The sequence below is a fragment of the Emydura macquarii genome, unplaced genomic scaffold (genome assembly GCF_026122565.2).
Source record: "Emydura macquarii macquarii isolate MOO-44397 ecotype Brisbane River unplaced genomic scaffold, CSIRO-AGI_Emac_v2 contig_705, whole genome shotgun sequence".
Taxonomy (NCBI): Eukaryota; Metazoa; Chordata; order Testudines; family Chelidae; genus Emydura; species Emydura macquarii.
Genome location: NW_027130842.1, coordinates 149,731 through 165,100, shown reverse-complemented (window position 1 = coordinate 165,100; position 15,370 = coordinate 149,731). Strand labels below are relative to the sequence as shown.

Sequence of the window (15,370 nt, the reverse complement as noted above, 5' to 3'; positions counted from 1 at the left end):
TCAGCCGACTAATGAAAGACTTTAAACATTTCTGGGGGCACTGACTACATTTGCATTTGTTTTTGTTAAATAATTTTAGCATTATGTATGAAAATGTATCCAGGAGTTCTGTCAAAATGTTTCCTTTTTCCTTCCTTTCCTCCTTGAACAGATCCAATTTGCAGACTCCTCTGGGCACAAATGGAGAAAGAACTCACCTGTTGGCTACTGAGACCTAGCTAGGAATATTTGTGGATCAACGTTCACTTTAAGTTAACTTACTGATGAGAAGAGTGGATTTAACACACAAACACAGTGTTGCATAATTCTAGAGCCACTTCCCATTATGCATAATACATTGTGGATTATTTGCAGTTGCAACATATTGCCATGTTGCTGTTCTGACACTCTATTTAAATACTGAATGCTTTTTTTGGGGGGGGGGGGAAGGGGGTGAATGTGGATTGATTGAACTGGTAAATCAGATGTCAGGCAGCTTATGTGTTCACTGTATAGTGCACTGAAAAGAGATTTTGCACAATGTATAGGAATTGTGTTTCAGAATGTTCTGTTTTTGACCTTGTATCTTCCGTGGAACTATCCCAGGTAGTCTGTCACTACCATGTTTTATTGTGATGTGTTTTTACCTTTTTTAAAAGGAAGATAATGGTTTAAAATATCATAAGATGTTCAAAGGAAATTTGAAATAGTGAAGCAGTGAGAGTAATGCTCTGTTAAATAAAACCAGGTAACTTTTTTATTTCTAAATTTTGTGAGTTTCTTTAGCCAAATGAGATTACAAGTGATGGTGGAAAGGACGTCTGTAATCTCCTATGTTCTCTTATTAAACATAGGAGTGGGAAGGAAAAGCTAATATTGGGGAATGGGAGAGCTGAATTAAATGCTGGGTCATATTCAGTATGGTGTTGGGCCTGTTTAGACCAGGACTGAATTTGGCCCACAATGGAAAGAAAATGGGGTGGAATTAGAGTTTGCATTGCTACTGGGTGTGTACCCCATAGTTAGCATTAGCATTTATTCTATTCAGTAGTAATGCAAGGAACTTATAGGCCTTGTATCCTGTAAAACATTGGCTTCAGCAGTTACATAAGGGTTGAGGTCTATGAACTTAGGCCATTTATCTATGCTAAACAGTCATCCCTATCTATGCTAAACAGTCATCCCTAAACTGAGAATGTTTAAGGGGGAAGTTTGTCCAGAACAACACCAGCCAACCACAAGAACATGAGCTAACATCAGCTTTTGGATATCTTAGGATGGGAATATCTGCAGATGTCTGACCACAAGACTGCTATGGCAAGGAATTAACATATGATAAGTTGAAACCATTAATATACTAACGAATAGGAAAAGAGCATCCCAACATTAGTAGGGTGAAGAAATACAAATAAGAAAGAGGGAAGGAACCCCTATTAAATATGCATTAGGCATAATGGTGTCAGCTAACATTTATAAAAGTTGTATTCCCAGCCTGCAGGCAGGAGGAGAGAGATGTTCAGATATACTTTCTACGTTCTCTTTATCTATCTTGCTGGGTTGTCATCATTATCTATCATGCTTATGATTTTGCTAAATGTATTAAACTATTAAATACAGAAGGGTTTCTAAAGTGTGAGTTGCAACTGTGCACATCCGGGATCCCCAACTAAACAGTAATTTTAATAATACTGGACTTAATCTTGGGACAAGAACCTATCACATTTCAGAATAACTGGGAATTCTTACGTAAACCATATAATTAATATGTGATTCATAGATCAGGCTACAGGTGCAAATTGGGCCACTTACCCCTGCAACTATAATGGAGTTTATTTCTTCAATGTATAAAAAGTACATGCAAGATCCTGTCTCAAAAAGCTCTTGAGCATCTTACCAGCACTTTAAAGCATCATAGCTTATATTCAGGAACCTCCAGTCAGCCTCACCCCTTGAGAGCAGCTGGCAGCACTCCTAATGATAAACCCCACGTTTGCTGTAGCCTTCCCTAAAGTCCTGGAGAGACAGAGGGGCATGAGCGTCAAACTCCAGGTGCTCTCAGTGAGATCAAGCTGCCAACAGAATTTTTTTTCTGTTTTTATTTTAAGCACCTCAGCTGACCCAACTGTGAGAATATTGAATTGGGAGGGAGTTTAAACTCAAGGGTTTCTTTGGAGTGGGGAGGAGGGGAAGGCAGGGAGAAGTTGGCATAAGCCTACTTTACCTTTAGATGTATTGCTCTGATAACACAACCCTACATTCCTTTCACAGTTAGGCTTATTTCTAAAAGTGTTTCCAGGCTTTGTCTCCTTGATGCAAGCAGAAACCTGGAATTTCTTTGATTAGCTAATTATATTGAAAAGTTGTAAAGCTAAATATGTATATTCTGAGCCTGCTGCCTATAACACTTTTGTAGCTGTATCTTAATACTCAGTAAAGGAGCAAACAAGTTTGTAATGACTTATTTTTAAAAAAAATTACTGTGACGGTTTTGCTCTACTCACGGCATGTATGGTGCCTCCACCTGGCTGTTCTGGGGAATAGCTCACCAGGTCACTATCCCTTCCTGCAGTTGCATGCTGTCCTTCCACCTCTGTCTCTTTGCCTACAGCCCCTCTTTTGCCCCAGAAGCTACTGCTGCAGGCTGTGACGCTGCCCTCCAGCCAGGTCACTCAGTGTTTCCCCGTTCTGGGGTTTTACCCCAAGTCCTTCTGCACAAACAGCCTCATGCAGTCTTCTCCAGCCCTGGCCTGAGGATGCCACTTCCTCAGGGGCATAGGGGAACCAGGGCCTACCGTCTACTCCCAGTTCCAGTCCAGGTCCCTCAACTCAGCAGTTCTTGGCATTTCTCCCCCAGCCCTCACTGTTCTTTCCCTAGACTGCTTCCTACAACTCCTGATTTTCCTCCTTGCCCTGGATGTACCAGCTCCAGATGCTCTTCCCAGGGAGTAGCTGCCCTTTCTCAGCAACAGCCCCATCTGTTGCCAGCTTCCTGGTTTTATGGGCCCCACTTATTCCTGCACAGCTGAACCTGCTTGCAATCAATTCCCTGCTCCCTGGCTCTTCCTTCAGGTGCAGCCGATGGAGTTAATAGGCCTATATGTCCACCTTCACCCCTTCCAGTCCTGTGTGAGGTGGACACCCCATAACAGTTACAGTAATTTTATTAATATCATATTTTGCATCAATATTGAGGTTTCTCCCCCAACAAATGTCATCTTGAGGTGTCTTTTGAAAACAGTTTCAGAATTCCTATTCTGTAGGAAACTTTGGAATTTTACTTTTTTCATTTTGGCAAGAAAACTTTTCTGAAACTTCAGAATTTTCTGTGGAACAGGAGTTCACATTTATAGCCCACATCTATGAGGCGAACTTGCAGAACACAGAGCGGTGCTATCTGCCATCCAAATACTCTGCAGGATCAGGACCTTACACTGTAAGATCTCCAGGACAAAAGCTTAATCATGTTAACTTTGTGAATCCAAGTAGTCCCACTAATTTTATTGGGACTACTTAGGTACATTAAAGAGGAAGGTCCAATGATTAGGGTGCTAAGCTGGTACTGTGGAGATCCAGGTTCAGTTCTCTACTCTTAGATAATTTGATTTTTGATTAAAAACAAACTAACAAAAAACTCACAAAACAATTTAGATTGGAGCACAGAACCTGTTCCCTACACACAAAAAACCCCCTATGTGAAATGGTTCCAGCAATAAAATACTGTAGAAAGAGGCTACCCCTACCCCTCTTTCTGCTCCCAATAATAAGAATAATAACGCAAATAGGCTAATAATAGTAATAATACAATTTATTGCACAGGGATTGGTACAATCTTAAAAGTTGGTTTCGGCTGGATTTTGCCAAGTATAACATTTGTCTAATACAATGCTCTATTATATAGGTCTAATCATTATTTTTATTCTCCCTTTACTTCAGGACTATGCAGTTCTGGATATCTTTAATCAATAATGCATCAATATATTGACTGGAAAAGGTAGTTAAAAGCTGGGTGTTTTTTTTCCCCCCCCTCTTAGCTGTATTATGTTCTTCTCACTTAGTTGTATTATATGCAATATTTTTGTTCTCTGTGCTACTTTGGAACTGAATGTTCTGGGGATTATATTAATAATTAACCCTTTTATTGCCTGGAACAGGAGGTTAAAGGTCAGTTTGGCCTGTTTTTTCGTAAGTAGTGTGTTGCTCAGTTGTATTACATGTATCTTTTTCCTTCCCTGTACCACTTTAGAACAGAATGTCAGGGCAGTTTTAGTAATAAAGCTATTTATTGCCTGTAATGGTAAATTAAAGCTCAGTTTGGATGTGTTGTTCATTCATACTGTGGTGTTCTCAATTATATAATTCTGGCTGTATGTCTGACTTTACAACCGGTTTTTCTGGGGCATTTTTCAGGTTAAACATGGTTCTGGACCAGAACAGGTTAATGACAGTGTGCTATTAACTGGTTTTCATTACTAAAATATTGTTTTCAAGGTTGTCTAACTGTATCTTCTATTTTTAAAATAAGTTTTTATTTATTAAAATGCCCCATTGTGGGCTGTTCAGCTTTTTATCCCCTCCTGTGAAACCCTATTTGGTTTACTCATGCAAACAGTTCTTTTGCAGTAAATAAACTACTTGTGTGATTTAAGGCAGAAGGCTTTTGCATGCATAAGTATGTAACTGGATCCTGCTGTGATTCTCCCTGCTTGGTTTTTCTATGGAGCTGGCTAACCTTGAATTCACACCATTGCCTCTGCCGTAGACACACACTATTTCTAAATCAGCAGTGCTGTGTTTCTGCAGCTTTTGCACAGTGACTTCTATGACAACAGAAAGGTAATTAAAATGGCACAGCTTCACTGTTGCAGTTTGTGTCCTTTATGGTGTCCATACATCTTTCTAGATGTGGTAACTGTGTTGCACAATGTGTTGCACAATGCTGACTTCCTGTAACAGAATGCCTTGATTAAACCGATAATGGAGGTTTCCAAAGTGAGGCAATCACTTTTCTGATTTAATCCCCTGGACTTCCTTACATTTGTGGTCCATTTGAGCAACTACCAAATTTCAAACATGGTCTGTTCCCAGCCTCATGTTCACGCTATCATTTTTATTCTGTCTGTCTTTGAGGCCGGTGCCTTGGACAGCTACATTGCAGCAGTGTATGAGCACTCAGTTATATTGTCAGAAGACACCAAAATACCTGTTTCTCCTGAAGATGCTTTGATGCTGATGAACAAAAATATGGACATTTTGGAAGGGGCCATCAAAGCAGCAGCCCTGCAGGTACTGTCATTGATTATTCTGTACTTGGATGTATTTATTTAGGTGGAGACTCATTTATTTTAGTCTGTCTTGTCAGGGTGCACGTATCATTGTGACTCCTGAAGATGGTATTTACGGCTGGGATTTCACAAGGGAAACCATTTACCCCTATCTTGAGGACATCCCAGATCCACGGGTGAACTGGATTCCATGTACTGACCCTGAAAGGTATTGTCTTTGCTACAAAAAGGGGTAGTGGGATGGTGGGGGCGAGGCAAAATTTTTCATTCAGTAGTGTAGATGATTAACTTCATAGCAGTTTGTGTGGATTAATTGCAAGAACATACTATTTGAGAAGTCTGTCATTATTATTTTCTCCCCATAAAATATAGTGTAATTACAGTTTCTCAGCTTCATTTAATGTACTTGATGGATTATCTGAAAGAAAAACATGAAATGTAAGTTACAAGGGCTCTGCTTTTTCAGTGAGCGCTATGTGGGTGTTGGGACAAGATCAGGACTTCAGAAATGTTCATTATTACTATGAGGGAAGCCTGCTCAGAGGTTGTTTTTTATCTGAACCCAAACTGAGCAATGAGACATGACATAGTGATCTTTATTTAGTGCTTGAACATATTTTTTGACGATTTAAGTAAAATCAAAATCCAATCAGTGTTAACTGGCAATCTTTGTTATCAAGTCCCAACAGATATTCTGTGGTGTCACATTGCAATGATTTATGAAGAACACATATGAAATAGAAATATTTATTAGATGAAGGAATAACTTTATTTTAGTAGGTTTTAGTGCTAACATGTTAACAGTGTAAAGACCAACACTACTGAACAAACAAACAAAAAATCAAAGTTGAATTTGAATTTCTTCAAAGAAGGACTTTCAGACCTTATAAGTTAGTGTCCTTGTTTCTTAAGCTATTGCTATCTCTGTGTCCCAACGCCCAGTTAACCAGAATTGGGAAAGAGTTATAATGTAAAGGAAGCTGTCAACCTTTTTCTTTTTCTTTTTTTACTTTGTAAACTGTAACATTAGTTGAGGATATAATATGCCAGTTTTTGAAAAATAAATGTTAATGAACCTAAGACACATCATATCGTCTTTAGTATTGTAATATGTCAGGATTGCAGGAATCTCCTGAATCAGCAGCTAATAAGATAGTAATATAATTATGACATACTAGGGTACAATCCAGATTAGTAAATAGCTGTCACTCCTACCCTCTAACTCGGAGTGTCCTTTACACTGCTTTGCTGATGTAGCCACCAGTCTTAAAGTTACCAACATTGTATTTCAAAAATAAGGGACTGTTTTCTTAGCATTCCCATCCCACCTCTCCTCCAATATTATTAATTATTATTATAGCTAATAATAATAAGCAGTACTCACCTATATCCTCCAGGGGTATTTCTTGCTGCTTTTTGCAGCACTTTGAAACTCCAAATGTTGTACAGAGATGAAGAAATAGGGAAAGTCATAGAACAGCTGCTATGTGCATTTTGCCATGATATTATTGATCAGCAAATTGTGCGTTTTTAAAAGATATCTCACAAACCATACTTTGTACAAAGTCTATTACAATAGTGTGTAAGGTGTGGACATGGATACATTTTGTCACAGTAATGTCAATATATGATTAGCAGTTGTGCTCTGCTACAATTAAAGATTAACCGTATATAGCCAGAGAAATATTTGTTAATGTTTTGCCGCTAGATGGCACTCGTGGGATGAGTCAGTTCAACTAATGCAAGGATTATTTTTCCCAGCATGTTGGGTTTGAAAAGTTTCGCCATCACTTGTTGCTAAGTAAAGCCAGAGTTTAGCCATCTAATATTTATAAAAGCTGAACATACTGGCTTTGTGTTTCAGCCGTGTTTCTCTTTTAAACATTGTTTTGAGTAGTGACATTGTAATAAACATTGTATAAAAGTAAGGAGATAAGTGGTAAAATCCTGACTCCACTGAAGTCAAAGGCAGAAATTTCCACTGATTTCATTGGGGCCAGGATTTTGCCCATGATCCCTGTATCAAAGAATTTACAATTCAGGGCAGAAACAAGCAAACGAAGCTCAGATATTTGTAAGCTGGAGATTTAGGCTGAAGCGGGCCTTGTTTAAAGGCTTAAACACAAGTATGGGTTCCTAGAGAAAAATGTTTAATATATCTTGGAGCATCTTTCAACAATTTAATTTAAAAAAAAATGCATGTACACTCATTTCTGCAAACTCTTATGGAACAGCCCCAAATTTTAAAATAAGTTAAAACTCACCCACCCTGCTACCTCATTCTGGGTAAGTATGTGTGCAGGCACCTAGACAAAAAGCTTTAAGATTGAAACCATGTGAAAATGTAAGGGTAAAAAAAATTACAGGGATGTTTCAGTTATCCCAAAAACTAGCATTACAAATAGAGCTGGGATTTTTTTGTTTGCTGGCAGTTTGGAATAATTGAAAAACACTTCAAGTTGAATTGAATCCAGAATTTCTTTGGAATTTTGACTAATTGAAAATGTCTGTTTTGTTCATCAAAATGTTTCATGTGACCTGAAACATTTTGTTTCTGGGCATTTTAAGGGCTAGATTCATAAAATTGGGAATGGGGTAGAGGGAAGGAAAGCTGGTGGTGTTCGCATCCTCCTTTCTCCCCAGAATCTGTAGCCCAGGGATTAGGTTATTCACCAGAGATGTGAGAGACAGAGGTTAGAATCCTTGCACAGGAACAAGGACTTGACCCAGGGATTCCCTGCTCCCAGGTGAGTGTCCTAATCACCAGGTAATTTGTTACTTAGGGTGGGTCTCCAGCAGCTTCTCTTGTTGAAGCTGTTCATCTTTGTATGAAATACCGTCTGTCTGTGTGGAGTTTATTGTAGGATCAGAGCCTAAGAAATGTTCAACATTAAGATGGGGTACCTGCTCAAAGATAAAAAGGCACACAATCTGTGCAATGGTGTCTGAACTCAAAATGAAGAGTGAGATGTGATGTCGTTTTTCTATTATATTTTGGTGACTAATTTAAACATTTGGATTTCAAGCATGCATAAACACACACACACAATACATCCTCCCCTGGGATATTTGTGAAGTGACACAAAGGAGGGTTTGTTATGATGTTCTCTCACTTTTCCTCTTTCCCAAACCGAATTTCTGGCACTTAATTCTGGCATGTCATAATTTTGGGGGGCTTGACTTTTCAACCTAAATAATGTTCTTTTATTGTTTTGTGAGGATGTGTGTGGGTTTTTTCCCCCCCAATGGAACAAGGAATTGGGTTTGGTTAGGTGAGAGGAAGCCAGTCTAGGAGGAAAATGAGGTGTAGTGGGTGCAAAGAGACTCAAAGTCCAATTCTAAACTGTTCTGTCCAGTTAGGCTAACGCATAGTGGCAGAAAGAGTGACTTGGATTTTATTCCGAACACTTTTTATAGACTCACCAATAGTCTATTCTGTGCCTTGATTGGCTTACCCAACAACAGCAGTCTTCTAATTAAAATGACTAAGTTAAATCCATTGTTCTTCTGCTCCAAAGTCTTAAATTTAGAATTTGTATTGACTTCTTGTTTACAATTCATTAGATTTGCTCCTGCACCAGTGCAGGAAAGACTCAGCTGCATGGCACGGAGCAATGCTATCTATGTGGTTGCTAATATGGGGGACAAGAAGCCGTGTAATTCCAGTGATCCCAAGTGCCCCAGCGATGGTCACTATCAGTATAATACTGACGTTGTCTTTGATTCAGAAGGGAAATTGGTGGCACGCTACCATAAGGTAAGAAATTTGCACAGTTCAGTGCAGTAACTGACTCCTTTTTTTATCTCATCTAGCATTTTTTCCAAATTCCCATAGCTAAAATGAGGGTGAAATAATACGTAGTGTCATTCAGAGGATCAGAGTGTAAAGCCATGTTAAAGCAGGAGAGGTCACGTTTTCAGTGTCTGTAGTCAGAGGAGAGCTTTTTCCTAGCCACAGTTGCAGAGTCCTAGCTGAGGCAGCTTTAACTCCATTTTGTCAAAAAAATTAACCTTAAATGTTCCAGTCCGATCTAGTTCTTGCTTCAGTGGGCAGCAGAAAATGAACGCCACTGGTGACCCTCAGGTAACCCCTACTTGGTCTCTCTTAAGTAGTGACATACGTAGTTAGCTGAGCTTGTGGTGTCTTACATTCAACTTGATGGCATTTCTTTGTTTGTTTGGGTAAAATGCGATAGCTTTTGAACGCCGCATCCAATCAATTCCAAAAGTTACAGGGAATGTTCTAGGCATCAATGGGCAAAACCCTATTTGTTTTGGTGAAAATTGGGACAATCTCAAGGGCATGAAGAGGGACACATGCAGCCCCAGGCATCTGGTTAGCAGAGCCAGCAGCTGCAACCTCTTCCGTAATTGTCTGTCGATCAAAGAACTGATTGATGGCTGCCATTTACACCTGCCAGCCTAACAGTGTTCTTCGCCCACCCCATCTCAGCTCTGCCCATCCACCCAGTATCTAAAATGTTAACACCCTGAAAGAGAGAGAGAAAAGAATGAGAATAAAAATGGTGGTAGGGAGCCATGAGGGTACACACAAAGCCCCTGGCATGGGGGCTGAGAATGGGGGACCCGGGAATGAGGGAGACAGAGAATCTGGCATTAGGGGTCCCTAAAATGGAGGGGGATGGGAGGGTGGCAATGAGGAAGCTGGGTAGGGGGTTGGAGGTGTGCAAGGAGCCATGGGCATGTGCACCCTCACTCCCCTCATGGCTCAGTGTGTAATGCTCAGCCTACAGAAGCAACAAATCATGTCACCCTCTAGTAACGAATGATGTGAACAAACTGTGACACTATGGTGGGTTCCCCATCTGACCCGTCCCGTGCCCAGGGTAGCCAACTGATAATGCCAAGATCAGGGCAGGCTGCAAATGGAGAGCAGATTCTCCCAGCACTGGTGGGTGGCACTGAAGCCAGACTTCCCAACCAGCCACAAACTGCACTTCTGAATCCCCACAGAAGCCAGTATACAAATGCACACAGCCCCCTTTACTGCATTTCAGCCTCTGGCTCCCAGTCAGCCACTAGGTCCAGTAAAGAGACCAGTTATTTAAACTCTATGCTCTTTACTAAAGAGGTTCCCTCTGACCCCAAAGGATCAGACACAATACCAGATCAATATAAGTTTGCATCTTTCCTAAAATACCACACTGCCAGCCAATCCATTAGTAACCAAAACTAAAAGTTGATTGTAAAAAGGAAGAAACAAACAATGAGAGAAATGTTTAAAGGATTAGAGCAATCAGATACATACAAATGATTTGAAAGTCCATATACATCAGGTTTCTAAAACGACTGTGGAGTTGCAGGCTTGTATAGTTCCTCTGGCATACATCCAGTACCTGAATGGGTCTTAGTCCTTTTGGTTCAGTTGCAAATGAATTAATCCAGAGGTAGGTGTGTGTCTGTAGCTGAACAGGAACAAAGACAAAATGGTTTCTGTGGCTTGGCCTTATATACCCTCTGGCCCTGGTCATGCGGTCTTGTGGAATATTACAAGAACTAAAATGGAGTCCAGAGTCACGTGGGCCAATCCTGGTAACTCTTCAGGTATACCTTTAGTTTCTTCCTGGGCCCTTTGTATCTCTGAGTGTCTTAATGGGCCATTAAGTAGGCTGTTATTCTGCCGCCATCCTATCTGGGGTATTATCCAGGCAGCACAATTTGAAATACAGATATCTCAAATATATCTATAACTTCCATTTCACATATTACACATGAACATAAGTGTCATCATCTGACTTAGCATATTATAACCTTCCTAACAGTACCTGACATGTTTTATCTCACATGAATTATTATGATTTTGACATTTTGATGTCAAACAATATAACACATGCTCTCTCTTCCCTCTCCCCCCTCACATCTAACCAGCATGACACCCCAAACTTAAATGAATTTGGAACTAAAATCATGGTTTAAAAGCAAGGATACTAGAAGTGCTAGGCATTAACTTGCTAAACCACTTATTCTGCTGTTGCTGAAATTAATTAATTAATAAACTCCCAAAAGGCCATTTTTTACCATTTATAAATCTGAAGGGACATACTCTGTAGGGTGTGAAAAATCCAGTATTTCATATACTCCCTCCCAATGAATAAATGAAAATACTGTTCATGGAAGAGAAAAGGGAATCCTGTATACTCCTGTCTGACTTTTCTTGTGTATTGAAATTCAGCCTGCTTCAATGTGGGAAAAGAATTTAACAGAAGCGTAGATTCTATTCCCTGTATTTATGCAAACATTTTAGCTGCACTGAATTCTGATTTATATGATTTAACCCATCCTAATAGATTTCCTCTCTCTCCTTCCCATAAACAGTACAACCTCTTTGTGACAGAAACTCAGTTTGATTACCCTAAGGAGCCAGAGTTTGTCACCTTCAATACATCCTTTGGAAAGTTTGGCATTTTCACTTGTGCAGACATACTTTTCCATGATCCTGCTGTGGTCCTGGTGAGCAAGTTACAAGTGGATACTGTGTTGTTCCCAACAGCTTGGCAGAATACTCTACCACTTTTGTCTGCTATTCAGTTAAACTCTGCATGGGCTATGGGAATGGGAGTCAATTTTCTTTCAGCAAATATACGCAACTCCAGCTTCGATATGACAGGTAAATTACAATCTTGGGTTAACTGATTTGGTATTTTAAGTATTGATCCTGCAAACTCTCTTATGCACATGCTTCAAGTTCAGCATGTGAATAGTCCAACTAAATTCAGTAGAACTACTTATGTAAGTGTTTTCAGGACCAGGGTCTTAATAAAGAATGTTTACACATACATCAGAAATAAAATGTTAAATTGAGAATAAGCTTTTTTTTTTTTTTGTTTAGTTTGTAGAATGTAACAATTCCTTATTAAATAATAATTATTGCTGAAGTTTGAATTTGTAGTTCAATGTAGTCTCACCATGGACCTTGATTTTTCAGCAATGCCATGTAACTATCCTTCCCACTCACTGTGTAATTTACACCAATTTAGTCACACTTATCTCCCATTACATCACTTAGGTGCCATGAAACCTTTGAGTTTCGCCTAGTTCCCTTATACTTCAGTGAGCATTGGATCAGGCTTCTAGTGTGTAAAAGCTTTGATTTTGATTTTTAAAATAATTCTGTCAGTAACAGAATAAAACTGTTCATGTTTAACATGTGAAGATAAACTGCATAATATGAAATGGCTAATTCCTTTTTTGATTTAAAAACTCCCTTCTTGTCTACCACTCCCAGGTAGTGGTATCTATGCACCAAATGGACCCAGGGCATTTCATTACAATACGGAAACAGAGGATGGTCACCTCCTGGTTGCAGAGCTCAGTTCACACCCTCGTCTTTCTCCCACCTACCCTGCTGCTGTCAACTGGAGCTCGTATGCCACAAATGTCAAACGATTATCACCAGATGACCAGGATTTCAGTGGAGTCATTTACTGTGATCAGTTCACCTTCACTGAACTCACTAAGCCTGAAGAAAACCGTACAGTTTGCCAGAAAGACCTTTGCTGTCATTTGAGCTACAGAATGGCGGAGAAGCGAGAAGATGAAGTTTACGTGCTGGGTGCTTTTGATGGCCTTCATGTTGTGGAAGGAGAATATTATTTGCAGGTAAAGCTTTTTACTCTTTATTTCGGGTGGGGTGGGGTGGGCTGGAACATGCCTTTTTCTATTTGGAGGCCTTCACATCTGCCCCAAGGGATAGTTAGATACTTCATCACAAAGTGCTTTCTTAAAACAAATGTTTGAGAAATAGGGTGCTATTAACCCCACAGGTCTTCTTTACCCAGTTTAGAATGTTGATGCCTCCTGTTCTCTCAATGATGTAAGTGATCAGAGGTCTGTGAGGTCTTTTTATAGCCAAAGGCATGAGTTTATCTTTGGTTATCAGAGTTCAAAGAAGTTTGTTTGTGTATCTGGAAGGGAAGGCACACAGCCCCTTCCTAGAACACACATGAACTTTTGGCGGACAACTCTGTTGGATCAGCAGATACACTCTGTCCTATGAGACAGCTTGTTTCAGCTGTGGACATTTAGCTTCAGGCTGAAGTGATGCTCATGCTGATAGGACTTTTTAATTTATTATTGTTATTGCAAGTTAATGTATAAAAGAAACATGGATATAATCCATTCTATACACACAACTTTTGAGCTTGTTCTTATTTCCTGTGTAGTACCATTTCTGTAGCATTGTGTAAGCCTAAATGGATCCTTTTGTGTAGGAAAGTCAAATATCCCCATTTCACTGACCAGGAAACTGGGACAAAAGTGAAGTGATTTGCCCAGGCCACAAACCATGTCAATAGCAAAGCTATAATTGAGAAGGGGGGGAGGGGAGGAGGAAGAGAGAGAGACACACACACAGACATTGGGTTGAATTACAAGGCATCAGAGCATCCATGGGTCTAACTTAATTAAACGAGTAAATATTTTTATAATGCCTTGACAATGAGAGGTTTCTCCTGCTATCTAAGCCTGGCTCTTGTTTACTGTAAGCTCTCCGAATATATCCCTCCTGTTTCTTCCTCATAGATATGCACACTACTGAAGTGTAAAAACACAGACTTGAAAACTTGTGGGCAGCCAGTGGCTACTGCTCAGACCAGCTTTGAAGAGTTCTCTCTCAGCGGCACGTTTGGCACTAATTACGTCTTTCCAGAAGTCTTGCTCAATGGGGTTCAACTGGCGCCTGGCGAATTTCAGGTAAGAGAATGCGCTTGAGCTGTTTCAAACTTGCATTTCAAAGGATCATAGCCTAAGATGACACAGGCCAGTGCTAAACACAAAAATCGTCCAATGAGCCCTTCTGCTCTTCATATTTGGCTTGAGTGAGACATTGAGTTGTACAGCACATATCTTTTTCCAAGCTAAGCTAAAATACCTTAACATATTAATGTTCTCATTTGTTGCCCACACACCATGCTATATTACTGCTCCGTTAATGGTTCTATTAATCTTTCTTCTCTCAAACTAGGTATTAAATGATGGACGTATGATAAACCGGAATGGTACATCTAAGCCAGTCCTGTCAGTGACACTGTTTGGGAGGTGGTATGAAAAGGATCCTCCACACCCACAGCAGGCTTCCCCATGATGTGGCTATTAATGCTTTTTAGCCTTCTCAGAATAGGAATTTCATGTAATGTTAATCTGTGTTAACTAGTTATTATCTAGTATTTTTCATATTCTGCAATCTAAATGGGTTCTGTCTAGTCAATGCACATTACTCTATTGCCATGATTCCATTATAAAACCAGGAGTTGGGGTAGAGGTTAGCTCTGGGATTTTGTTCAGATCCACTTCTAAACAAAACTGTTTATAAATCAGAGATGAATATAAACTATTAATTAGATCCATTCTTCTGTGTTGTCAGTCCAGTACCTTCCGTGGGTACTGTAATTAATTAATTTGAAAAAGAGGAAAAAAATGAAATCCTTCAGTTAGATAATGTCGTTACATTTTCAAATAAACATTCCTTTTAATAGACTATCTCATCACACCAAACTATAGTTTCAAATTATTCTAGTTTCCATATACAATGCATTTTCCTGCATGTTGTACATTATGGGCATATTTTAAATGTGTGGAAAATGTGCTTTTTTTAAAAATGGCAATAGCTGTGCTATAGGTTTCAAACAGTGATCTGTACCCATACAAAAAGTCTTGAAAATCTCAGGAAATGTGCAATAATGTCCACATACGACTATGTAGCCTCAGTATTTCTAATGCACCAATTAAAATTACAAAATGAAACTGATTTGGTTGTATTTTTAGTTGAATGTTCTGTGTTTTTAGGGTCTTATCCTGGAAACACTTAAGCATATCCTTTACTTTACCTGTATTAGTCATTCTGTTGTGGTCAGTATACTCACATGTGTAACTTCATATGTGTTAGTGTTCACATGACTGGGGTCTATACTTAGTCCTATTTCCAGTTATGTGAACTTCCTCTTTCTGGAGTGATTTAAACTGGATGTTTGTTTTTTGATTCTGTTACTTTTCAAAGTATGTCCATTTTCTAATTACAATTAAATGCAATTGTTTAAGATTAAAAAAACCCTGTGTTCAGATTGTAGTCTTTAACAATTTTTACTTCTGTT

General features: G+C 39.3%; 1 protein-coding gene across 3 annotated transcripts in view; it reads left to right on the top strand.

Moving 5' to 3' along the window:
• LOC137149026 (MFS-type transporter SLC18B1-like) overlaps positions 1-15,338 on the top strand; it is a 39,456-nt gene extending 24,118 nt beyond the window's left edge. Inside the window, exons 1-7 of one of the 3 annotated variants that reach the window (XM_067542241.1) lie at positions 227-5,262; positions 5,339-5,469; positions 8,826-9,018; positions 11,598-11,889; positions 12,508-12,881; positions 13,803-13,973; positions 14,245-15,338. In XM_067542241.1, coding sequence (XP_067398342.1) covers positions 5,050-5,262; positions 5,339-5,469; positions 8,826-9,018; positions 11,598-11,889; positions 12,508-12,881; positions 13,803-13,973; positions 14,245-14,364 — 1,494 coding nt within the window. In that variant the 5' untranslated portion in view covers positions 227-5,049 and the 3' untranslated portion in view covers positions 14,365-15,338. Of the gene's footprint in view, positions 1-151; positions 5,263-5,325; positions 5,470-8,825; positions 9,019-11,597; positions 11,890-12,507; positions 12,882-13,802; positions 13,974-14,244 lie in introns of those variants that run through there. The other 2 variants (XM_067542243.1, XM_067542242.1) reach the window with 2 other exon arrangements.
• The last annotated feature ends 32 nt before the right edge of the window (positions 15,339-15,370 follow it).